The 26962-nt window shown below is 40.1% G+C and overlaps 1 protein-coding gene across 1 annotated transcript in view; it reads left to right on the top strand.

Annotated features, from left to right (window-relative positions):
- Window positions 1–26962, top strand: part of LOC124555135 (beta-galactosidase-like) — a 319307-nt gene that overhangs the window by 195290 nt on the left and 97055 nt on the right. The window contains exons 5-7 of the mRNA XM_047128946.1: window positions 8240–8334; window positions 8415–8595; window positions 22713–22934. Of these exons, the coding sequence (XP_046984902.1) occupies window positions 8240–8334; window positions 8415–8595; window positions 22713–22934 (498 nt within the window). The remainder of the gene's footprint in view (window positions 1–8239; window positions 8335–8414; window positions 8596–22712; window positions 22935–26962) is intronic.

The following is a 26962-nucleotide window of genomic DNA, read 5'->3' as shown; positions in this document are numbered from 1 at the left end:
CTTCGCCGCCTGTCCTGTTTTACCAGTCTGCCCATCCTATGATGTCTGACACTTGTAATGATGGGTGGCCACCCAACTCTATGATGTCTGGACATGGTTTCACCTTAGTTTTCCCATGTTTTGAAGACACTCACCACAGCACTCCTCAACCACCTGACAAATAAAGCAGTTTCTGAAATGCTTGTGCTCAGCCTCTGGGTTATCACAAACTGCCCTTAGTCAAACTCAGATTATGTGTCTTCCCCATTCTACACATGGACAGCACATTCACTGATACAACATGCACCATGTGTGTGTCTGACTATAAGTCATACCTCACCAGGTGATGCTGCTATTGCATAGACAGGCTTACATCAATAATAGGTCAGTGGTATAATGTTATAGCTGCTCAGTGTACGGTACAGCTATCTGTATCACTGAGGCACCCCAGCTCAGTGGTGCCCATGGTTCATGGGGCAGTTACAAAAATATTTCTTACAAAATGCTTGTGTAACACAATCTAAAATATTTCTCAAATGTGTTGGCGGACATTTCGAAATAGACCTCGACTATACCGCTAAACACCTACTTACAAAGTTTCTAGAGCCAGTATTAAGTGACAAATCTAGGAATATACAACCATCTGTTGCCTGAATGGACACCATGAAGACAAGATTAGATTAACAAAAGTTTGTGCAGACACACTTAATTAGGCATCCTTGCCACATGAATGAAACAGGATGCAACCCTAATGATTGGTGCTGTAGAAAGAACACTATTCAGAATAATTGAAGGATCACTTTTTTGAAGCATTACCATTTTCTACAATTGTGAAGACCATTTTCCCCAATTGTGAAGCAGAACTGTGGAATTTGGCTCAAAAGTTCCTACAACCTTCCTCTGTAATAATGCAAAAATGTAGAACCCTGCAACATCACCCTTGGGCTCAGTGATGCTTCAAACAACAAGGTGAAGACACATGCAAAAAAGAAGCCAGACCTCAGAATGATGGGTGGGTGAATGGTGTCATACTGGCACTAAGTTTCACCAGAATTCTGCCCAACACCATCATGGACAGGTCACTTCATAGGAAAGGCATTACACCCACTGCATCCACACCTCAACCCTTCTCTTGACACATCTATGATGGAAGTGAGAATCACAACATCCAGCATTGAAATCAGATGGTATTCTTATGGGTGGCACAGGAAAAAATTTCAGACACCATCACTCAGGATTGACACAAAAAGATATCAGGATGTGGCATAAAGGGTGTCTTGAAACCATTCCTTCCCTTGAGGTGCCATTTACACCATTCTGTGGTCAAAAACAACAGTTTTTTGTGTGATGTCCAAGGGAATAGCATCCTTGACAGCCTCTGACACTGCTGACATGCCTCAGCTGATTCAACCATCCTCCCAAGATACAGTCTGGCTGCAACCCCACTGAATGTGAGCTGACCACTTTAAAGTGCATTGTGACCACAATTATTGCTCTTGTGCACAAGGTGGAACCACTAGGAAGTGTTAAAAACCATTCAATGAAATTTGAACTCTCTAACACTTCATCTTCAGAATCAAATCAAAGTCACAAGGACTAAAGTCCAGGGAGTATGGTGGATGGTACAATATGCTACAGTACTTCCCAGTCAAACAGAGCAGCCACAGCTTGAGATGTATGCACCTGCCCATTGTCATGCAAAATGATGTGTGAGTTGCACAGAAAGTGTTGCCACTTCTTTCTCAAAGCTGGTAGCAGATGATGCTCCAAAAACGAACAGTAATACTGTGCACTGATGGTCTGCCATGGAGGAACATAATGAATTAAGATAACACCATCACAATCATATATGAGAATCACCATAACTTCCACCATACTGGGGCTCTGACGCACTTTCGACTTTTGCGGTGACCCATAATGACACCATTGATTGGATTGGCGTTTCAGTTTTGGCGCATACGATGTGGCCCATGTCTCATCCAGAGTTATGATACAGCGTAAGAAAGCCTCTCCTTCATCGTCATAGTGCTCCAAGTGCATCTGAGCAATGTCGTAGCACATCCATTTCTGCATTTCCATCAAGTCATGCGGAATCCATTGTGATGCAAGTTTTTGTATGCCCAGGCATTCCTTCAGGATGCAAAGCACAGTCGTATGCACTAATCCGGTTTCATGGGTGAGCTCACAAATCGTATGGCATCGATCATTGTCCACTAACGTGGCAACATCTTGTACTTCTTCTTCGGAGATGCTAGGACAACCTGCCCGATGTGTGTCTGCCACCATTTGCCAACCTTTGTTGAAGGCTTTTTATCCAACGTGCCAATGTTCTGTACGGCAATGCTAATTCCCTTCATGCCTCTTGAAGTCCTTGTTGAGACTGTCATGCTGTACGACCTCTGGCACGTTCAATCTTGATCCAAATCTGTTGTTCCTGTTTTGAACCATAGTGACACTGTGACTGTGTTTCTCTTGATTGTGCGCACACTGGTGACATGGGACAGGTGAGTCTCTTTGCTCAGAGGTAAGGTAGATATGTCAACAATATTTGCTATCAGTGACAATAGTAGATTCCATTGCATAATGTCTCCACAGCGGTGTTGCCACTATTTAAGTTCCAACCTACATAAAATGCTGTTCATCTGAGTTGGTGTTTTCCCAGACAGAATTAAACATGGTATTATCAAGCCATATCACAGAAAAGGAGATGAAACATGGGTAAATAATTGTTGCCTCAACTCATTATTGCCAGTAATTTCTTTAAAAAATTAAGCACATAATATACAATAAACTTTGTAAACACTTATTACATAAAAATGTATGACTTAGGCTTTTGATTGTGTTAACCATGATATGCTCATGCAAAAACTGAATTAGGGTGTGTAATCACCATGGATGGAAATGCATGCTATGCAACATGCTCCCTAGCTGGGCAGAAGGTTGGCAATGATTTCTTGTGGTGGGATGTTTCATTCCTCCACCAGTATGACTGTCAGCTGCTTGATGGTCATTGGTGCATGTGGATATGTTGCAGTACATCTCTGAAATGCATTCAACATGCACTTGACAGGATTTGAGTTGGGGGAATGGGCAGGTCAGTTCATTTGCCATACATTCTCTCATTTCAAGAGCTCCTCCACCTATATTGTTCAGTTTGGTTGGGCATTGTCATCCACAAAAATTGCTATTCATGATCATCATACACCTTACAAAGAACCATGAGCCGCCTTTTGTATTGTTCCGGGTGCTACCATGAATATTTTTTGTTCATCTCATTGCATAGTTTTCTCAGTTATCTTTGGTACTGTAAGAGCCAAATGTGCCCCTGAAAAGACACACATGGGGAATGAGTACAGTGTAACAATAATCTTGAATGGTGAGTATGCCACGTTAAAAAATCTGGAGGTCACTGCACCCATGCAACATTATGCCAACCCACACCATAACACCTGGACCACCAAAACAATCATGTTCGACACTGTTCCTAGGTGCATTATGTTTTCCCACCCTTCACCATATGATAGTATGTACAGCATTGTGGAAAATCTCAAAACCTTTGACTACAGTATGCTTACCAGTAAATGTTATTGTGACACTGTACTCCTTCCCCATATACATCTTTTCAGGGTCCATTGGCCCCTAAATTTATTTTTATGGATGACAGTGTATGACTGAATCGAACAGTCCAGGTGTAGGAGCTCTTGGAAAGAGAGGATATTCGGTGAATGGACTGGCTTGGTCTTTCCCCAACTTAAACCACATTGAGCGCATGTATATGGCATTGTGGAGGCTTACTGCAGCATGTCCACATACACCGATGACTATCCAGTAGTTGTAACTGTGCTGGTGGAGGAATGGAATTTCCTACTACAAGAACTCTTAACCAAACTTGTGAATGGCAAGGGAGCATGTTGCAGAGCAAGCATTGCTATTTGTGCTCATCACACACCTTATAGTGAACCATGAGCCACCCTTATGTATTGACCTGGGGAACACCATGAATCCAGTGACCTCAGTGTAATTATTCTCTTTGAATAAAATTGTCATTTTTGTTCATCTCAGTCCACATTTCTTTCAGTTACCTTCTGCACTATACTGTAGCAGTTCTTTGTATGTTGGTCCAAGTTTCATCAAACTGTGTTACTTGGAAGTGACACAGCATGTGACAGCTACTTTTCTCTATAAGTTCTGCACACCAGTGTATTATGGAATAGTAAGCCCAACAGGTTCACTGGTTTTATATCATCTGTGCAACAGAAAGCTGAATGTTTCAGTTCCATGTTAATCACAATGTATTAGGCACTCACAGTTTCAAACAGTCAGGGTGTGCAGCAGGACTCTATTTTATGTCCTCTGTTGTTTCTGATATACATAAATAATCCTCTATTTGCTTTATCAAAAGATCCAGGATTTGCTTTTCTTACATATGACACAAGTATATGAATACAGAATGTCATACCAGCCCTCTAACTGTAAAGGAAGGTAACAAAATAACTGAAAAAAAAAATCCATTCCAGCCTTCCAAAAATAAGTTTTCTGTGATTTCCTTAAAATGATAATTTGAGTGCTTAGATATGTTCCCTTGAAATGGGATAAAGCTGGTTTGCTTCTCCATCCTCATCTTATCTGTAATTATCTATCATTAATGGGACACATGTTTCCTTCTTTCATTTGGAGAGTGAAACTGATCTCTCCAGAAGATTTTAATCATTAACAGATCTCTTGTCACTAAATACAATTAATATTGACTAATATACAAGCTCCTTGCCAGACTGTGAAGGTCCAAGAGATGTCTACTGGCTGCCTTGTGGCATTATGCAGATGTAGTATGGAGGGGCATGTGGTCAGCAAATCACTCTCCGAGCCATTTTGCATATTTTCCATACTGTGAAGCCTGTCTGCAACATTCTCCCATGTCCAAGTAGTCCCTTGATTGGCCTCACAATGGTGAGTACACCATGCACCAGACCTCCCACCAAGAAAAGTCCTCAGCAGTATCAGGAATTGAACCAGGGTCCTCCACATGGCAGCCATCTATGCTGACTACACAGCTATGGAGATGGACAATAATGACTCATGCTCACCTAAAATGTAGTTTTGCCCATTTCATTAAAAAAAAAGGTCAGGAGCAGCAGCAACTGTGCAACTATATTTTGCAGTTTACTGTGTAGCTGATTTATTGCTGCACCATTCTGTAGCAAGTACTAAAAACATACACCGCTGGCTTAAGGGAGAATTAGCATTCATCATTGGCCTGTAATATCACTAGTTTCCGGTTATAAAGGACTGTGGGATGCAATGAAATTATATATTTTTCTTTCTTAATTGTGTGCCCAAACTCTTGAGCCCCCATGTTTGGGGCTTTGGAAGGATGATGAAATAGACTTCACACCACTACTCTGAACCAAACAAGAAGATGCAGTGTGTTGTAAGTTACAGTGCATCACCAGAAGGAAACTGTGTTTGGCAGTAAACCTTAATACCTCTGTTAAAGTATGATTAAAAATGCTGGTCAAAAATCAGGAGACTGCATACGAGTACCATATAACATGGCCCCTAGTCTCCATAATGGCCTCACTTCAGTGAGGAAAGCCATCTACAAGTTTCTCCAGGTATTTCATATCTCACTGAAGCCACTCATTGATGATTAGGTGCTCTACAGCTACCAAATTTTGAGATGTTCCTTGTTATATTCCACCTGCTTTTCTAAATAGTCCCAAACATTTTCTGTAGTATTGACAGCTTGTGATTTAGAAGCCCAACTGAGTGGCAATAGGATTCCTGAGTATTTCTTAAACCACTAAAATACACATGCAGGCTTTTGAACACAGCTGTTGTCATCTTGGGAGACAGGAATTTTCATGGCATACTCATCGTAACAAGGTAGAAGAAAAGATAACACTTCATCCCCAGTATAGTACAGAAGATAACTGAAAGAAATATGCAATGAGATAAACATAAATGACACTTTTATTCAAAGAGAATAATTACACTGAGGTCACTGTGTTCATGGTGGTCTCCTAGACAATACAAAAGGTGGGCTATGGTTCTTTATATAAGGTGTGTTCTTTCTTTCTTTCTTGGGGCCTTGGTCCCACTTCATGTGGGGTCAGCTGTGTTACTATTGATTTGGCAGAGTTAGTTACAGAGGGTTGCCGGATGCCCTTCCGGCTGCCACCCCAAACCCTCCAGGACGGAAGTAATGTACCCCAGCTGTCTGTGTCTAGTGTAAGCCACGGAACATTTTCAAATGTCTGCAAGTTGTGTAACTGAGGTGGAACATGGGGACCAGCCCAGTATTCAGCCAGTGAGAAGTGGAAAACTGCATAAAAACCACATCCAGGCTGGCCGGCATACTGGCCCTTATCATTAATCCATCAGGCAGATTCGATCTGGGGCTGGCGTGCCTACCTGAGTCCAGGAAGCAGTGCATTAGCACTCTCGGCTACCCTGGCGAGTGGTTATTTCTAAGGTGTGTGATGACCATGAATGGCAATGCTTGGTCTGCAACAGTCTCCCATGCCATCCACAAGTATGATAAACAGTTCTTGTGGTGGACATTCCAAGAATGTAAAAATTAACACCCTGGTTCATGTTCCTGAAAACCTGAATGTATGGGTCCAAGTCATGATATAAAAACCAGCCCCAAAGTATTGAGAACCTCAACTGCACCTTCCATATACTGCAGATTAAATGTCTCATTGGGTGATGATACCCTTCTAATCACATTTAAAACACAAATAATGGAAGGATTAGCAACTCACAACATAAATTAAAATTAAGAACATAGTTACAAATCAAGCTGATCTAGAAGGGCTGTCATACTACTGTTCAAAATGTTAACAGTATATCTTCTACCTGATGAATTATGAAGGTAGAATTATGAATTAGTATGGCCTGTAAGTCATACTGTTAGTGTTGTAGATAAAAAGTGCTGTATTTTTTTTAAATTGTCACATTATGTGTGAATAAGTGTTTCCCAACATTCTTCCAATGAGTATATTTCATCCTTGAAGTGTGGTCCTCAAAGTTCTGCAAAATAAACATCTATTGAACACGTAATCATCTGATTGTGATCAAAATGTTTTCCAACCATGAATTTCTTTTTATATGACAAGAGTTAGAAATATGAGGGTAGCAAATCCAGTGAGCTGATGAGTCAAGTAGATGTTCAGGTATCAACAAATTGTTCTTAAATGTCTCAATTTTTCCATGGTTGCAACATTGCTGATATTTTTTTGTGAGCATTCGACAAAGGTGGCAGTCATCTTGCATTAAGTTTCCTCATAGAAAGTACTTCATCTAAAATGTCCCATACTCTTTTTACCGAAATGCCTACCTCTATTCCTGTTGCCTTGCACTGGGCTGGGACACAAACATGCAACTTTACACTTTGTGATCAGTGCTCTAACTGACTGAGTTATCCAGGCATGACTGATGACCCATGATCAGAACTTTACTTCTACCAGCACTATTCTGCTTCATTCCAACGTCACAGAAGCATATCTTGCTGAATTAGCATTCCTGATAGAAACAATATTGCAAAAAATAGCTTAGTGATAGTCTAGGAGAATGTTTACAGCATGAATTGTTCACTGTTCATTGTAGTATGTGCTATTTTAAAATGTACTGGCAGATCAAAACGGTCTGATCATTCTTATTTAAATCAAAACTGTTTGCTATTGAGTATGTTATCCTGTACTAGAAAAAGTTAATTGTCCATTATCTTTGTGACAATGTTTGAAAATACTGCCAATAATGGGATGGGCCAGTTATTCTTTACTAATGTTTTATCAAATTTTTAGTGAATTGTATTGACGTGGTGCCTTTGATAACTGCTATAGGTCCCAAGGAATCCCAGGTGAGTTTCTCCCATAGCATAATACTGTCCCTCCACCCTGCATGTATGAAGCAGTCATTCCTTGGATGGCATTGTATTTAGCCATGAGTGCTGGTCTGGTATAACAAAAAATGTGATTCATCAGACTGGACAACATATTTCTAGTGATCCACAGTCCAGTCTCAATGGCCGCATGCTCATTGCAGTCGTGATTGAGGATGTCACTGGATCACATCGGAACATAGAGGGGTTTCTCTGCTGCAGAACCCATGTTTTTTTCCTGCTGATATAATAAAAAAAATCTGTCTAGTTTATTGACTGATAAATATGTTCTACTAATTTATCAGTCATATTATATTTATATTGTTGTTTGTGATACAATTCAACAAATACTAAAGTCACATGAATGTATTCTTTCAGGTTTCCTAAATTATGTGGATGGTTGGTTAAGCTACCTATTGCCACTGGTAGCTCCAAAGTTCTATGGCAATGGAGGACCTGTTATAATGGTCCAGGTAATCTTCTTCATAAATTAAAATATTTAAAAGGACTTTGAATGACATATTGGATCTGACTGATACACAAACTTTTACAGGTTGAAAATGAGTATGGTAGTTATCCAGCATGTGATTTTACTTACACTAGCTGGCTGAGAGATAAATTCAAACAGTATGTTAGAAATGATGCACTATTGTTTACAACAGATGGAAGTTCAGACATCATGCTGCGATGTGGAAAAATACAAGATGTGTATGCAACTGTTGACTTCGGTGTAGGTAAGTACTTAATTCCCACAGTTTAAAACCCTAAGTCATAAACAAGAAATGAGTTTCAATAATTGCTTTATTGACACAAAGGAAATGTGTTTCCACATGTACTTTTAAAATACATGAAGGTTTTCATAGGATGAGAAACAAATGAAATTACTATAATAGATCTAATTCCAGTTACAACTCATTTTTCAGTGTCTAATTAGCCTGAAGGATAGCATTTAACAAATTATTAATTTCTATGGTAACACATCACTAACAGTCTAGACTAAACAGTATTGAAATGTCTCATGGTTCACATAAATTATTCAAGCTTGATGAATGTGCTAAGTATTACATTCACCGATTATCTATTCAGTTTTGGATATAAATGAACTTTATTGAATCAGGTCTTTTTGCCTCTGTCTATAGAATAATAGATAGCATAGCAAACACCAAGACCTTGTCTCAGGGTTACAACCGTTTGTTTTAATCATCAGTCTTTTCATTGGTCTGATGTTGCCTGCCATAAATTCCTCTCTGGTGCCAACCTTCTCATCTCAGAATAGTACATGCTTCCTATGTCCTCAATTTTGTTGTAGTGTGTATTACAATCTCTGCCTTCCCTTACAGTTTTTACCCTCTACAGCACCCTCTAGTACCATGGAAATTACCCCATGATGTCGTAACATATGTCCTGTCATCCTGTTCCTTCTTCTTGTCAGTATTTTCCATGTGTCTTTCATCACTAATTCTGCAGAGAACCTTCCCATTCCCTATTTTACCATAGCATACAGATACATCATTTTATGTTTACTTATGCTGTCTCCAGTGCATCCACTGTGTTGAAGTTTTGCCTAAATTGTTAAACAACCAAGCATAGTACACGAATAAACTGCAATGGTTCATAATTGCACTAATGCATTTAGAAGTGACATGGCTTTTGTTGCAAAGAAAGCTAAAATAAATTAAGGATATGTCAATAGAAGTCCATGGCCCCTTCCCCCCTCCCCCTCCCCCATACACACCCCTCCCCCCTGGAATCTGCAGTACAAAGTTCTTTTTTTCAGTAAAGAATTCTCATATACACTTTAGAAGTGAATCAATAAGCATCAGTTCTCTAGTTTAAATTAAGTTGATTGTCTCACCTACAAAATTTATATTTCTGCAGACACAAAGAGATATATTCATTTTGTAAACAAAAACCATGTATTCCTGTGTTATTTGTTAGTATGGAAGAAAATTCAATTGGAGTCATTTTAGTAATTAGTATATTAACAGATCAAAAACTGATACAACTAGGCAAACATCCTGGATGTAACTACCAAAGAATATAAGCTGGGGTTTGGTGATGTTACAAAATCCACTTGCTCTTGTGCCACTCCTCATTGTTTTTTTTTTTTTCTTATATTTGGTAACATTTTGTAAAGGACAAATATGGGGCTAGTACACAAAATACACTCCTGGAAATGGAAAAAAGAACACATTGACACCGGTGTGTCAGACCCACCATACTTGCTCCGGACACTGCGAGAAGGCTGTACAAGCAATGATCACACGCACGGCACAGCAGACACACCAGGAACCGCGGTGTTGGCCGTCGAATGGCGCTAGCTGCGCAGCATTTGTGCACCGCCGCCGTCAGTGTCAACCAGTTTGCCATGGCATACGGAGCTCCATCGCAGTCTTTAACACTGGTAGCATGCCGCGACAGCGTGGACGTGAACCGTATGTGCAGTTGACGGACTTTGAGCGAGGGCGTATAGTGGGCATGCGGGAGGCCGGGTGGACGTACCGCCGAATTGCTCAACACGTGGGGCGTGAGGTCTCCACAGCACATCGATGTTGTCGCCAGTGGTCGGCGGAAGGTGCACGTGCCCGTCGACCTGAGACCGGACCGCAGCGACGCACGGATGCACGCCAAGACCGTAGGATCCTACGCAGTGCCGTAGGGGACCGCACCGCCACTTCCCAGCACATTAGGGACACTGTTGCTCCTGGGGTATTGGCGAGGACCATTCGCAACCGTCTCCATGAAGCTGGGCTACGGTCCCGCACACCGTTAGGCTGTCTTCCGCTCACGCCCCAACATCGTGCAGCCCGCCTCCAGTGGTGTCGCGACAGGCGTGAATGGAGGGACGAATGGAGACGTGTTGTCTTCAGCGATGAGAGTCGCTTCTGCCTTGGTGCCAATGATGGTCGCATGCGTGTTTGGCGCCGTGCAGGTGAGCGCCACAATCAGGACTGCATACGACCGAGGCACACAGGGCCAACACCCGGCATCATGGTGTGGGGAGCGATCTCCTACACTGGCCGTACACCACTGGTGATCGTCGAGGGGACACTGAATAGTGCACGGTACATCCAAACCGTCATCGAACCCATCGTTCTACCATTCCTAGACCGGCAAGGGAACTTGCTGTTCCAACAGGACAATGCACGTCCGCATGTATCCCGTGCCACCCAACGTGCTCTAGAAGGTGTAAGTCAACTACCCTGGCCAGCAAGATCTCCGGATCTGTCCCCCATTGAGCATGTTTGGGACTGGATGAAGCGGCGTCTCACACGGTCTGCACGTCCAGCACGAACGCTGGTCCAACTGAGGCGCCAGGTGGAAATGGCATGGCAAGCCGTTCCACAGGACTACATCCAGCATCTCTACGATCGTCTCCATGGGAGAATAGCAGCCTGCATTGTTGCGAAAGGTGGATATACACTGTACTAGTGCCGACATTGTGCATGCTCTGTTGCCTGTGTCTATGTGCCTGTGGTTCTGTCAGTGTGATCATGTGATGTATCTGACCCCAGGAATGTGTCAATAAAGTTTCCCCTTCCTGGCACAATGAATTCACGGTGTTCTTATTTCAATTTCCAGGAGTGTAGTTAATTTCATGTTCAGGTTCCAGTTCATCAAAATTAATTGTTCAAGATATAGCATCTCAATCATCAACAATGATATTGCAGTTAAATAATCTGGAAATAATTTGTATAAAGAAATTTTCATACTTTAAGAGTTTTCAAGAACACATTGAGATGGAATTAGTGGTGAACTAATGAGGGATTTTGAGTGAAGTGTTATGTCTATCAGTTTACAGCTCTCACTCTTCTCTTCTTAGTACACACCTTACTTTCTACTAAAATTCTCAATTTTAGAAATAATACGTAATCAAATTTTAAAGTTCCAGAACATTCAACTATTAAGTAATCAATATTTACAAAATTCAGCACTTTAGTTCTGTAGCCCTGATTTTCCTGATTTCAAAAATGCTCACTTTCACTAGGAAAACTTGTTACTTTGGCAATTATTAACATCAAATAGGGACTTCATCAAATATTTCTATGACAATCTGGTCTCACATAAATACAAGCAGAAATGAATCAAATAAGACAGAAAGTGGGAGTGTTGTACTTAAAGCTCAAGGAAAATAACTGACTGGCCCATGTGAAGTGTGTTCCACTTTAAATCAGTATTATGTAAGTATAGTTCATAAATTAATAAAACAAAATGAACCATTGACTAAAGAGAGTATAGCTGTACCGGGAACAACAGAATGTCTATTCCTGTTTCAAACAGATCAAACAGAAGTTACAAATAAAATCAGATCATTGAAACACAAGGAAAAAAAGGACACAGATGGAATATCTGCAAAAGTAATCACTGTTCACAGTATCTAGTTAAGCCTCTGGGATTCCTATTAGAGTTGATAATGGAGAAGAGACTGTTTCCCACATATCTGAAAAAGAGTAAAGTAGTGCAATTTACAAAGGCAGTCACAAAGCAGTCCTGGAAACTACAGACCTATAACAATTACACTCACATTTTCAAAAATTGTAGAAATAGCTATTAAAACAGAATTATAAAATTAATAAAAGACAAGATATCCTTGATGAAGCACAGCATGGATTTAGGAAAGAGAAGTGTACTAAAACAGCTGTGGCAAGTTTCATAACACATACATTCAGAGCTTTGGAAGTACAAAAGAAAGCTTGTAATAAATTTCTTGATCTCTCAAAAGCCTTCGACAGTGGATGTCACACTACTTTGTTAGATGAACTGAATAGATATGGTATCAGGGCAAATGCAGTAAATCTAATAAAGTCATTTATAGAAAGCAGAGAACAAAGAGTAGAGTTAAGATAAAATGTAAACAATAAGATGGAAGCCTTTTACTCTGATTTCAAGTGTAAAGTATGGATAGCACAAGGCTCAACACTTGATCCACTAATGTTTATATAGTACGTAAATAACATGACAGCACCAGTAAAAGAAAATGTAATCATGTATGCAGATCATACATTCCTCATTGTAAGTAGAGGCTCAATAAATGATTTAGAAACAAGAATATTTAAGTGAAAACCATTTATTTGTAAATGAAAAGAAACCAACCTACATGGAAGTACTTGCAAAGAGTACAATAAATGAAATTCATATAGAAGAGATCAGCTCTAAAGTAAGCAGAAATGTATTTTTAATGAAGAAAATGTCCCACACTTGATGTAGATGTATTTTTAAAGTTGTACTACAGACTAATGCATCCACATTTATCATACTGTATAATAATATGGGGAAGGACAGTGAATGTCCGTACAAATGGACTGCTGAAAAAGGAAAAAAAAAAGCAATCAGATGGATTGGAAGGCTATCACCAAGAGAGTACTATAATATAAAATTAAAAGAATATAAAAATATGACTGTACCATTTATTACATACTTGAAAGCGTCATGTATCTCAGATTAATTTGTACATCAGTGCTAAATATAGTATTACACAATTACAGCAAAAGAATAAAAGCTGACTATTGTAGTAACCAAGTAATACACAAAACAGATCCAAGTAACACAAATTTGGCTTTATTCATATACCTCTGAATAATAACTGAAATCATCCTCTCATAACTCCATGTGAAACAAGACAAAAGAGTCATACAGAAAGTGCAACATAAGCAATACAAAAAACAACTGCTGTGGGCAGTACAAACTAAGAGAACAAAGTGAGGGTCAGTCATCGCTATTCCATGCTTATGTAAGCACGAGTTTCCAGTAAACAGTGCACAGGAGACTGCTCCATGTGCACGCTTCCTACAGGTGCACACTGATACAGTTGGCAGTTCATTTAAGTACCCACATGTGGTGACACTACACTCAGTGCACTCACCCCCATACACACTAGTTGCAAAATACTCTCTCGTGCAAAGAGGATGCCCAGGTGACGGAGAAGATACCGGCAGCCCAATAAGAGACACATCCATCTGATCTGGAGCAGTAGCAGCTGGTCCTGATAGCAAGGGCAGGATGACGTGCTGCGTGAGCACTGTGGCATAGGGCTAGAACATGAGGAGATGCAGGCATGCCCGAAGGCAATGGGGCCCTGCGGCATCTGATTACAGCACTGGGGGTGGGGGTGCCATTGCCATCTCTGTATCATCATCAGCAGGCAGGTTTCAGTGCAGTGCTCACCAGTGACAATGGCTGAGGCAATGATGGTGACGAGACTTGTGGAGGTGGCCTGAATAGAGCACCAGGCTCCTGCAATGGACCTGAGGCCAGAGATGGACCAGCATCCAGCACCAGGAAGCTGGAAGCCCAGGCCACTGCATGTGGATGAGGCAGCCAATGGGACAGGACCACCTACACAGCAAGCAATGATGGGCTCGAGGCGGAGGGCAGTGGGGCAGACTGTAGCCACGGGAGAGCACACATGAACTTGGAAGTTCCCGTCAGCCAACGGCACTGCCACTGATCAAAGTGGTGTGTCACCAGCCCATCAACCATATGGATCTCATAATGATGACATCCCCAGCAGGACAACAGTGAATGGTATTCACGAGGGATGGTGACCAAACCATCAGGCCCACACCGGCAATCCTTGTGCAAAGTGGTCGTACAAACTTGACCATGGCAGGTGTGGTGCAGACTGCACAAGGTGGATGAGTGTGTGTGGCTGCTGGCAGTGAAGAAACTCAACCAGGCTCCACTCCTCCATAGGTGTGAAGCAATAGGTGCTCAGAAAAATGAGAAGGGCATTGTCCAGTGAAGAATCCACAACAAACTTTTTGATTTGGAACTTGAACATATGCACTAGTCATTCCACCTCACCATTTGATTGATGGTGGAATGGCGAAGGCATAACATGATAATGCCGCTACAGGGACAACACAACTGCAAGGTATGAGAAATGAACTGGGTCCCATTATTGGAAACTAAGGTACAGTGCAACCCCGCAATAGAAAAAATAAACACAAAAACATATGAATTGCTACCTCATCTGACATTGATGCACATTGTAGAATGTAAGGAAACTGGGAAAATGCATCAACAATCAAGAGCCAATAGGAATTCATGAAGAGACCCAGAAAGTCTACATGAATGTGTACCCATGGCTGGTGTGGAGCATGTCAGAGGGACAGAGACACCCTGGGTGCTGCCTTTGTTAGACACACTGCTCACAAGCCATGACAAAATGGACAATTTTGTCATCAATCCCTGGCCAAAAAATGTGTCTCCTAGCTGTCAGTTTAGTGTATGAATTCCCCAGTGGCCTTGTGGAGAACACATAGAACCTCATACCATAGTGTAGCAGGGAGAGAGGTCTTCCATGTACAACTGCGAAACACCATCAAATACATCAAAAACAGAGAGGTGACACTGTAAGGAAAAATAGTTGCATAGTGTGTGAAGCCTGACTGGGCAGTTTGCCTGGCAGGCCTGTTGAACAAATGGAGCCACCTGACAGAGAACTGGGTTGGTGGCAATGGCAGTTGCTATGTGCAAGTTCATAATTGCAAACCCTCAACTGTAGCCGAAGTTTCAATACCAAGATAGAAACAAAGCAATTCTGCATGATCAATGTTGGGATCAGGTCCCAAGGGAAGGCATGATAAAGCACCAAATAAATAAAAGGAAAGTTGAAAAATGTGAAATTTAATGAGGTTACACCACAAGCCTGTGGACTGTAGGACAGAAATCGAAGTACAAAAAGTTTTCAACTGATCAATCATGGGAGAGCCTGTGACAACAGTATCAGCCAGATAATTAATGCAGCTCATGACAGGAATAATCAGTTCCTCTAAAAACTGTTGGAAACTAGCATGGGCAGTAGCCACACCAAAAGAAGGAAGGCACAAATACTGATAGAGATCAAAAGGAATACACAAAATCAGGACTCACCAAGACTGTCTATCCACAGAAACCTGCAGATATGCTTCAGACAAATCAATTTTAGAAAAGTACAGGCTACCATTTATTTTCACCAACAGTTCCTCCTGGCGTTGGAAAGGATACTTATCCATGATCAATTGCACATTGATAATAGTACTGAAGTCGATACAGAGGCAAAGTTTCCCTGATGGTTTATGAATTACAATCAGGGGAGACAACCATTCACTAGCTTTAACAGGTTACACCACCCCTAGAGATTAAAGTCTGTCCAATTCTGCTTTCACTTGATCTTTCATGGCCACAGGAATAGGACACACATGACAAAAATGAGGCCAAGTCATGTGTTTCAAAGAAACATAAGTAGAAGAATTCATAGCACACCCCCATACCTTTTGAGAACTAGTGTGAAATCTCCTCACACAGTGTTTCCAGTTGAGAATATGGTAACTGATCAGATACATGGTGAACTGTGTCAGTGATAGAAAATCCAAATGCCTGAAATGTGACCATCCTGAACCAGATCACAACACTGGCATCAGCAACCACCAGAAATGTAATGGAACAAACCTCTGACATGTATGAGGCAGATGCCATAAATTGTCCCAACACTGCAGTGTTCTGTTTGTTATAACTGACCAGTTTCCATGTGACTGGTTTCAAAGGTGGTGAGCCTAAACTCTCATCGGTTTGACTTAACTTGATAAGCAACTTGGGAGAAGTCACAAGCATTGGAGTCCCACACAATTTACATCTGTGTCAATATCCTAAGCAATGCCTGGGAAATGACATGCAGACACGATGTGGCCTTTCTTCTGGCAAGCATTACAAGTAGCTCAATGCTTAGGACATGCTGAACATTCACGGTGGACAAAACAGGAAGGACAAGATGGAAACAGGGAACGCTGATGTTGGTGGGGTGGTGGCCCTGGCTGCTTGGACCAACCTTGGTCTACTTGGTGTTGGGCCCGTATGTTTACTGCTGTTACTGCCACTCCCTCATGCAAGCTATCTATCATCATAGTGAGCACATTTTGTGACACTACTGCCATATCGCCTCATGCTTTAGTTTGGTCACCTGCTGCCTGAGAAACTTCAAAAGATTGTGCTATTTTCAAAACTTCTGCCAATAGATGGTTTCCACAGAGTGAAGGCCTTCTGGCACACTTCCTTGTCCAGATCTAAACATATGAATGCATCACCGACCATAGGTCTGCATAAGAATCACTATGGGCATCAGTTATGAACAGACACTTACAGCTAAGTCCTTGAAGTTTGGCTGCCCAGTCCCTGTATGACTGGTTTGGTTTCTTGTGGCACCAGTAGAATTCCTCTTATGTTGCTGTGACATACATCCATTTTTGATGATAATAGGACAATAAACTGTGCATGTGATCAAAAGTAAGAGCTTTCAGTTCTTGTAAAGGGGCATGCTAACACAGCAATTGCTACACCTTAGGTGGAACCCACAAGAGGAATAAGGCTTTGCTGAACTGTGAGTCTATCACACCAAAAGACAAAAAATGCGCTTTGAGTCTTCTTTGGTAAGCTTCCCAATCCTAGGTTGAAGCATCATAGGGAAGAACAGTGGGTGAATAGACCAGTGGAACATTACTCCCTCTGTTAATGGAAACTGACAAAGTGGTTACTGTTCAATCAGGGCTGGTGGCACAGCATCCATAATGACAAAACCTGATGAAACCACACTTAAATACAGAACACGCAGAAACCATCCCATCCTGGTCACCAGTCATGTATTAACCAAGTAATGATCAAAACAGATCCAAGTAATACATGTATGATCTTATCCATAAACCTCTGGACAATAATGAAAATCAGCCTCTGTGACTCCACATGCAACAAGACAAAACAATTATACAGAAGGTGCAACATAAGCAATACATAAAAGAACTGATGTGAGCAGTACATATTAAAAGAACATAATGAGGGTGAGTCAGTGTTGCTTTGCACATACGTAGATGTGATTTGCTGGTAGACAGTGCTGCGGTGACTGTGCCATGTGCACATTTCCTACAGGTAGCCTCTAGTGCCCGGCCCACACTGACATAGTTGGTGGGTGATTTGAGTACACACACGCACACACACACATACACACACACACACACACACACACATGGTGACCCTACACTCAGCGCACTCACGTTCACTTTCGGTAGTAGCAAGATACAGCAACTATCCCATCAACAGTACCTGACTATAACTGGCCAACGAAGACCCTACTAAAGCAGATTATTTATTATACAACAAATTACCAAGCAGTTTAGAAAATATAAAAGTACAACCAGTTTTCAAAACAAAACTAGGAGAGTGCTTAAAACAGCATTTTTGTACAGTGTTAAGGAATATTTTGAGACAAGACCAAAAGAATCAGAAATAATTTGCAGGACAAAAGGATTATTTTGGAACTTCACTATGTACATTGTATCAATGAAAAGAAGGAGATGGTGTATAAGTAATGCAGGGTCTAAACATTTAAAAGCTCTTGAGATCAGATCAGTTGTATCAGCTATTTCATACAGTTAATTGCTCATCTTGAATACCTTAGAGAGTACTGTCCCAACTAGGTGTGACAAAAAAAAGATCAGACGAAAGGCGAGAAGCATTCAATGAATTCGAAAGTAAAGTTCTATGTACTGACTTGGCAGAAAATCCTAAGAAATTTTGGTCTTATGTCAAAGTGGTAGGTGGATCAAAACAAAATATCCAGACACTCTGTGACCAAAATGGTACTGAAACAGAGGACAACAGACTAAAGGCCCAATTACTAAATGTCTTTTTCCAAAGCTGTTTCACCAAGGCCAAGGAAAACTGCACTGTAGTTCCTTCTCTAGATTGTCGCACAGATGACAAAATAGTAGATATCAAAATAGATGACAGAGGGATAGAAAAACAATTAAAATCAGTCAAAAGAGGAAAGGTCACTCGAACTGATGGGATACCAGTTCAATTTTACACAGAGTACGCAAAAGAACTTACCCCCCTTCTTGCAGCTGTGTACTGTAGGTCTCTAGAAGAGCGTAGCATTCCAAATGATTGGAAAAGGGCACAGATCATCCCCATTTTCAAGAAGGGACATCGAACAGATATGCAGAACTATAGACCTATACCTCTAACATCGATCAGTTGTAGAATTTTGGAACACGTATTATTCTCGAGTATAATGAATTTTCTGGAGACTAGGAATCTACCCTGTAGGAATCAGCATGGGTTTCGAAGAAGTTGATCGTGTGAAACACAGCTCTCACTATTCGTCCACGAGACTCAGAGGGCCATAGACACAGGTTCCCAGGTAGACGCCGTGTTTCCTGACTTCTGCAAGGCATTTGACACAGTTCCCCACAGTCATTTAATGAACAAAGTAAGAGTATATGGACTATCAGATCAATTGTGTGATTGGATTGAAGAGTTCCTAGATAACAGAATGCAGGATGTCATTCTCAATGGAGAGAAGTCTTCCAAAGTAAGAGTGATTTCAGGAGTGCTGCAGGGGAGTGTCATAGGACCGTTGCTATTCACAATATATATAAATGACCTTATGGATAACATTGGAAGTTCACTGAGACTATTTGCAGATGATGCTGTAGTATATTGAGAGGTTGTAACAATGGAAAATTGTACAGAAATGCAGGAGGATCTGCAACAAATTGACGCGTGGTGCAGGGAATGGCAATTGAATCTCAATGTAGACAAGTGTAATGTGCTGCAAATACATAGAAAGAAAGATCCTTTATCATTTAGCTACAATATAGCAGGTCAGCAGCTGGAAGCAATTAATTCCATAAATTATCTGGGAGTAGGCATTAGGAGTGATTGAAACTGGAATGACCATATAAAATTAATCATCGGTAAGCAGATGCCAGACTGAGATTCATTGGAAGAATCCTAAGGAAATGCAATCCGAAAACAAAGGAAGTAGATTACAGTACATTTGTTTGCCCACTGCTTGAATACTGCTCACAGGTGTGGGATCCATACCAGATAGGTTTGATAGAGGAGACAGAGCAGATCCAGCGGAGAGCAGCTTGCTTCATTACAGGATCATTTAATAATTGCGAAAGCATTATGGAGATGATAGATAAACTCCAGTGGAAGACTCTGCAAGAGAGACGCTCAGTAGCTTAGTACAAGCTTTTGTTGAAGTTTCGAGAACATACCTTCACCAAGGAGTCAAGCAGTATATCCTACGTATATCTCACAAAGAGACCATGAGGATAAAATCAGAGAGATTAGAGCCCAGCAGAGGCATATCAACAATCTTTCTTTCCACGAACAATACAAGACTGGAATAGAAGGGAGAACCGATAGAGGTACTCAAAGTACCCTCCGCCACACACCATCAGTTGGTTTGCGGAGTATGGATGTAGATGTAATGGGCATATGGTGAAACTCTTGAGCTGGTTGCACCCTTCATCATCATTCACTATTCAGGAGACGTCTTCTACATGTTTGATATTCTTGAAGACATGCGCTGAATGAGATGGTGTATTACTTAATGTATTATATTCACATTTGGAATTAGTGGGGATTAATCTTCCATAAAACCTTGCTGAACTAGGTTTTTGTAGTTTCCTTGAATGATTTTACATAAATATCAAGAAGACAGTTTTGTCATATCAGCTATCATGAATCTCAGTCATTGAACAAGTAACTAACTAACTAGCCAGTTGTTTATGTGACCAATACAGTTGTCATATTGTGTGCACTTTGTTCAAATTGATAAAACAGAACACAACCCCATTATAAAAACTTTCTTCAGGATGGGTTATAATGAATGGGAATTCATTCAATGTGGGTGAAGGCTTACAAGCCTGCTCATTATTTTTCAGAAGTTAAAAATGCACAGTGAAGTTCAGCCATGGTCTATCTTCTCTTGAAGATGAACAGTGTGTAGTACATAGCAAAATGTGGGACTGGATAATGAGTTATTTTAGGTGTATGAAATAGCTGTATCAGAAGGAGTGTGGTACATTTTATGTGAATAACATTCCATGGGACTGTTTTGTGCAAAAGGAGACACATCTTTATTGAATGTTGACTGAAAAGCAATTGTGAAAACAAAAGTCTCATTTAAAAGAAATACAACATGTTTCATGCAACAGTTTGTTACTATGCCTTAGATAGATGTCCAGCTCTTAATCACACAAATAAAGAACCAGTTAAAGCAGCATGGAAGCTGTCATCCTTCAACAGGAAAGTTAAAATTGATTTCATATACTGGAAAAGCTGTGCCCAATGTTTTGTAAGATGCTATCATTTCAGCAAACTCACCCAGTTGGAAATCTGAGAATTTTCTATTAATTCAACTCACCTGGAAAGGCAATGGCATAGTAAAAGAAATTTCTCGTTAGAAGAGTGCATCTATGTTTTCACTCACTGTTTGAAAGAGTTAAGTGAATTGAATAGTCTCATTCTGTTATCCTTTATCTCATGGCATAAATCAACACACCAAACATTGGTCTATATCCTACTTCCTGGAAATGAATTCATTGTTTTATTTAATATATCACCTGACAGGAATGTCTACACTAACCACAATACAATGTTTATATGTGAATTAAATTTGTAGCAAATTAGGCTGAAGAGACGAGCAACTGTATTGTAGAACTGATCAAATTCCTTAAATTGGAGATAGCACAAAACGTTTTCTTCACCATTGTTCATTTTAATTTCAATTTGATATGAAATTAAAAGAAATTCACAGTTTCCCTATAGAATTCTTGTTTCATGAAACCCAAGTTTATTTCTTCATTTATTGTCATTTATTTTAAATACCATAAGAAGTAGTACAACCACAACAACAACAATAATAAAAGTAATAATAATAATAACAGAACATTCATTCAGTTAATAATGATCATTTTGGGTCGAAATCAAACATGGCAAAAGGAGAAATTTTTTCAGTTTCATGTACTGTGTTTAGGAGAGAACCTCGTTTTATAGTTGCATATTTTGCCTTACACTGATTCTTAATAAGCTACTATGAGGGTTTCTGTAAAAATAGTAGAAATGCTTTGTACATTATGTGTAACAATTTATTTTCAAATGTTTCCTCCCCTTGAAACAATGTGTAAGCTTCACCATCTCACAGAGATTCCACTATCTGCAATACCTTTGTTGCTTATTTCATTTTCATCAGCACAGTGACTAAAGCTATATACATTTTATGTATCACATTAGGGCTTAATTATGTACCTCTTTATATAAAAAACAGTATTCTTCCTCCTAAAATGTACTATAGCCTTCATTATAGTTTTGCTATTAATACTGAGTTTCCATTCCATATTGAGGAAACATTTTTTACTATAGGTGTGCTCATTTGCTTATTTTCTGTTCCTATCTATAAATTTCAAATTATCTCTATGCTTCAGACAACAACTGCCATTTTGCACAAGACTATATACATGCTCCACACTTCTGATCACCAGTTTTGATATTTTGGTAACGAACTGTCACAGTGCCCATTAACTAGACAATGCCCTTGTAGGCAACAAACTTAGTATAACATAAGAAGCAAATGGATGGATTTTTTACCAGTTTAGTAAAATGATATTATTGCTATAATTAAGTTGCACTTGAAATAGTGGTACTATGTCTGGCTTAACACAGAATCCAAAAGAGGATGACTTCCTACTGCGGTACATTTTGTCGATGGATAATACAGTTTGATTAATTTACCAATCAGAAACTCTACTTGACACAATCATCATCTGAAATGAAAGTAATGTATTTTTTTCTGTCATTGACACATCCTCAACAACATTTCACAACATTATATAATAAGTCAGTCATGATCTTCATTTGCAGAATAATTTTTTCCCCAACTATTGCAGTATTCACTTGAAAATTCCATTATTGCTTCAGTTTAAATCATTTCTAAAATTAATTTACTCATGTTTGTGATTACACCAGCTTCTAAGCATGTTGCACAACTTAAGATTTATTTATCTTTTTGTCACACTTGTTTCAGGTTCAAATGTGGCATCTTCATTCAGTGCTATGAGGCGTCATGAACCACAAGGACCTCTAGTTAACTCAGAGTTCTATCCTGGTTGGTTGTCTCATTGGGGAGAACGTTACCAAAGAGTAAATACAGGTGCAATTGTGACACGCCTAGAGGAAATGCTTGAGATGAATGCTTCAGTTAACTTTTACGTCTTCTTTGGTGGCACAAATTTTGGATTCACCTCAGGTATGTAACTTTTGAATAATTTTCATTAAATCACAAAATAATATGACTTCACATTCGTTAAAAGCCTTTGAAACATGAAATTAAATTTACAATGTAATTTGAAATCAGGTTTTTCTTAGTTCAATATATTTATCATTGCAGCAGTTGATATATGGAATTTACAACAACAACAAAAAAAAACAGTAATTTTCACAGACAGATAGTTTTATCATTGTATAAATTCTACTCAGTATTCAGGCTGTGTTGCATTTGAATACTACCTCAAGGCTTCTTCATTATCTGGAGATGACTGACTGCTGATACCTTTGTATGTCTCTTCTACCAGGGGTCTCTCCTAAGTGTCTTCAGGTGCAATTTTCCTGGTGTTTTGACAGATATTTGCAATTTCATTTTTGCAATTTGTAGCTGGAGTCAGCTGAAACACATACTACTCATCATGTCTCAGAGTACCAAGGAAAGTATTGATTTGTTTCCTGGTACAAACAAAATTATTTTTAATGCAAAATTTTACATGCCTGTTTACTAGAACAGTCCTGAATTAGTCTAGTATGATATTTGTTTTATCATTATGTATTAAAGGGAACATTAAAACAGGAGGAATAATGAGTACTACAGTAGCAACTGAGCAGCACTGCATGGCACTAGCAGTCAATGTGGGCATGGAAGATGCCATCACTGTTGGTTTTCAGGTTACTCTTTGTGTTTTGCTGTTCCTGTTAATATGTATTGATAAAATTAATATTCAACTAGACTAAGTTGGGACTTCTTTATTGCTGGATGTATAAAATGCCAGTTTAAAAATAATTTTGTTTGTAATGGAAAACAAACCAATGCCTTCGGTTGAGACTAGGCATCACATGAAAGATGTAGTGAGTAGTCTGTGTTTGGGCTGGCTCCAGCTACACACTGTAAAAATGTAATTGTTATACTTGCCAAATGCCAGAGGAAAATGTGCCTCACCACTCTTAGGAGAGATACCCAGTACAGTCATGACCTGGCTTACTATATGTGAAGGTACATCATCTGAAAGATGGGAGTCCTATCCATAAATGGAAGATTCACTGCTCTGGCACACCTAAATAATCACGTGTTTAAAATAAGCTGTAATATTGGTTGCACTTTAGCTTGACATACAGTATGATCATTATTGACAACTGACTCCTTCAGTTATTGTCTGACACCTTGTTTGTGAACATGGCTGTATGCATCTACATGACGTTAATTTTTATATGTACACACATCAAAAAAAGTTTTGCATCATCTTGGTTCCGAGAGTTCTGGAACCTGTACAGAAAATTGGAATAGAGACCAACATAAACATCATTTCTGCCCTTTTTATTGCTCATGGAAACCACACATTGCATGTTGTACCACCATAGAGTGAGACTTTCAGAGGTGGTGGTCCAGATTGCTGTACACACTTGTACCTCTAATACCCAGTAACACATCCTCTTGCATTGATGCATACCTGTATTCATTGTGGTATACTATCCACAAGTTCATCAAGGCACTATTGGTCCAGATTGTCCCATTCCTCAACAGCGATTCAGTGTAGATCCCTAAGAGTGGTTGGTGGGTCACGTCCATTAACAGACCTTTTTAATCTATCCCAATATGTTCAATAGGGTTAATGTCTGGAGAACATGCAGGGCACTCTAGACGAGCAATGTCATTATTCTGAAGGAAGTCATTCATAAGATGTGCACAATGTGGGTACAAATTGTTGGCCATGAGGATGAATGCCTCACCAGTATGATGCCAATATGGTTGTACTATCGGTCAGAGGATGGCATTCACATATTGTACAGCCATTACAGTGCCTTCCACGACCACTAACAGCATAAGTCAGCCCCACATAATGCCACCCCAAAACAGCAAGGAACCTCCACCTTGCTGCACTCCCTGGACAGTGTGTCTAAGGCATTCAGCCTGACTGAGCGGCCTCCAAACATGTCTCCGACAATTGTCTGGTTGAAGGCATACGTGATACTCATCGGTGAAGAGAACGTGATGCCAGTCCTGAGCAATCCAATCAGATGTTATTGGGCCCATTTTTACCATGCTGCATGGTGTCATGGTTGCAAAGATAGGCTTCGCTATTGCGCACAGTTTGAGTTGTAACATGACGTCCTGTGGCTGCAAGTAAAGCATTATTCAACATGGTGGCATTGCTGTCAGGGTTTTTCTGAGGAATAATCTGTAGGTAGCAGTCATCCATTGCAGTCGTACCCCTTGGGTGGCCTGAGCAGGCATGTCATCAACAGTTCCTGTTCTTTGTATCTCCTCCATGTCCAAACAACATCGCTTTGGAACACTCTGAGACGCGTGGACTTTTCCCTTGTTGAGAACCTTTCCTGGGACAAAGTAACAATGCAGACACAATTGAGCCACAGTATTGACCATCTAGGCATGGCTGAACTACAGATACAAGAGCTGTGTACCCCCTTCCTGGTGGAATGACTGGAACTGATCAGCCGTCAGACCCCATCCATCCAATAGATGCTGTTCATGCATGGTTGTTTACATCTTTGGGTGGGTTCAGTGACATCTATGAACAGTCAAAGGGACTGTGTCTGTGATACAATATCCACAGTAAACACCTATCTTGAGGAGTTCTGGGAACCGGGATGATGCAAAAGTTATTTTGATGTGTGTATTTAGTATAAGTATTGACACAGGCATACTATTGAATCTCACTTAATTTTCTTAGTTTGTTATTAGCAAAGTGGTAATGAATATTTCTAATTACTGTGAGCATTTTGATTTATCTGAAATTTCTGTAGGATCATTCTAAGCTGTGGAACCAAAACTATGCAAGGTTTACAGGAATAATATTTGTAATAATATTTGCAACTTGACATGACACTATCATAGCTCTGAATTCCCACTAGATACAATACTGGTCAAGTTACCCTTTCCTCAATGGCTACAGAATTCCAGGGCTCCTCTGGCCTTTCTGCTTGCTTGACATGAGTTGTTTTTACCTTTCATTTGAGGCAGCCAGTGACTACCATGCCCCCATTTTTACCACCCTCAGCCACTGATATTCAGTCAGTGGACATTAACTTTCAATTGTCTTGGTATCATTCTATAATACCAACTGAGATATTTACCATTATTTCTTCCTTTTTTTGCATTTTTTAAATCCTTCTTTGTACAGTGACTTAACTTGTTGCGTTCAACAGAAGTCTGTTACATCAGTTGTTTTGCTAGTATGTGCTGTCTTCATTCAGTTATGTAACAGACCTACTAAGGAGACTGCCTACACTATGCTTGTCCATCCTCTTTTAGGATACTGCTGCGTGGTGTGGAATCCTTACCAGATACTACTGACGGAGTACATTGAAAAAGTTCAAAGAAAGGCAGCACGTTTTGTATTATTATGAAATATGGGAGAGAGTGTCACAGAAACGATGCAGGATTTGGGCTGGAAATCATTAAAAGAAAGGTGTTTTTCGTTGCAACGGAATCTTCTCATGAAATTCCAATCACCAACTTTCTCCTTTGAATGTGAAAATATTTTGTTGACACTGACCTACATAGAGAGAAATGATCACCATGATAAAATAAGGGAAATCAGAGCTCATACGGAAAGCTATAGGTGTTCATTCTTTCCGCACACAATACGAGATTGGAAGAATAGAGACTTGTGGAGGTGGTTTGATGAACCCTCTGCCAGGCACTTAAATGTGATTTGCAGAGTATCCATGTAGATGTAGATGTAGAATCTGAGTTTATAGACAATACCTAGGTAATATTGTGGTGTTGCAAATTGAATAAATTTTGGTCTCCATTTAAAAGCTATGTTTGGGGAAGTTCTTCCAGAATGTAAATAATTTAGGAGTAAGTGAGATCATACAGTGAATAGTAGAACTGTTGACTCATTCCCAGGCACAAAAAAAAAGAAAGAAAACTTGTTAACTTTTGGATGAATCCTTTAACAAGCCACAGCACAGATACAAATGCAGACCCACAGGTTTGTGAGTGTGTGTGTGGGGGGGAGGGGGGGGGGGGGGGCACGTGTGCGT

This window comes from Schistocerca americana, chromosome X (genome assembly GCF_021461395.2).
Source record: "Schistocerca americana isolate TAMUIC-IGC-003095 chromosome X, iqSchAmer2.1, whole genome shotgun sequence".
NCBI classification, from domain to species: domain Eukaryota; kingdom Metazoa; phylum Arthropoda; class Insecta; order Orthoptera; family Acrididae; genus Schistocerca; species Schistocerca americana.
This window is presented reverse-complemented; position numbering and strand designations above follow the sequence as displayed.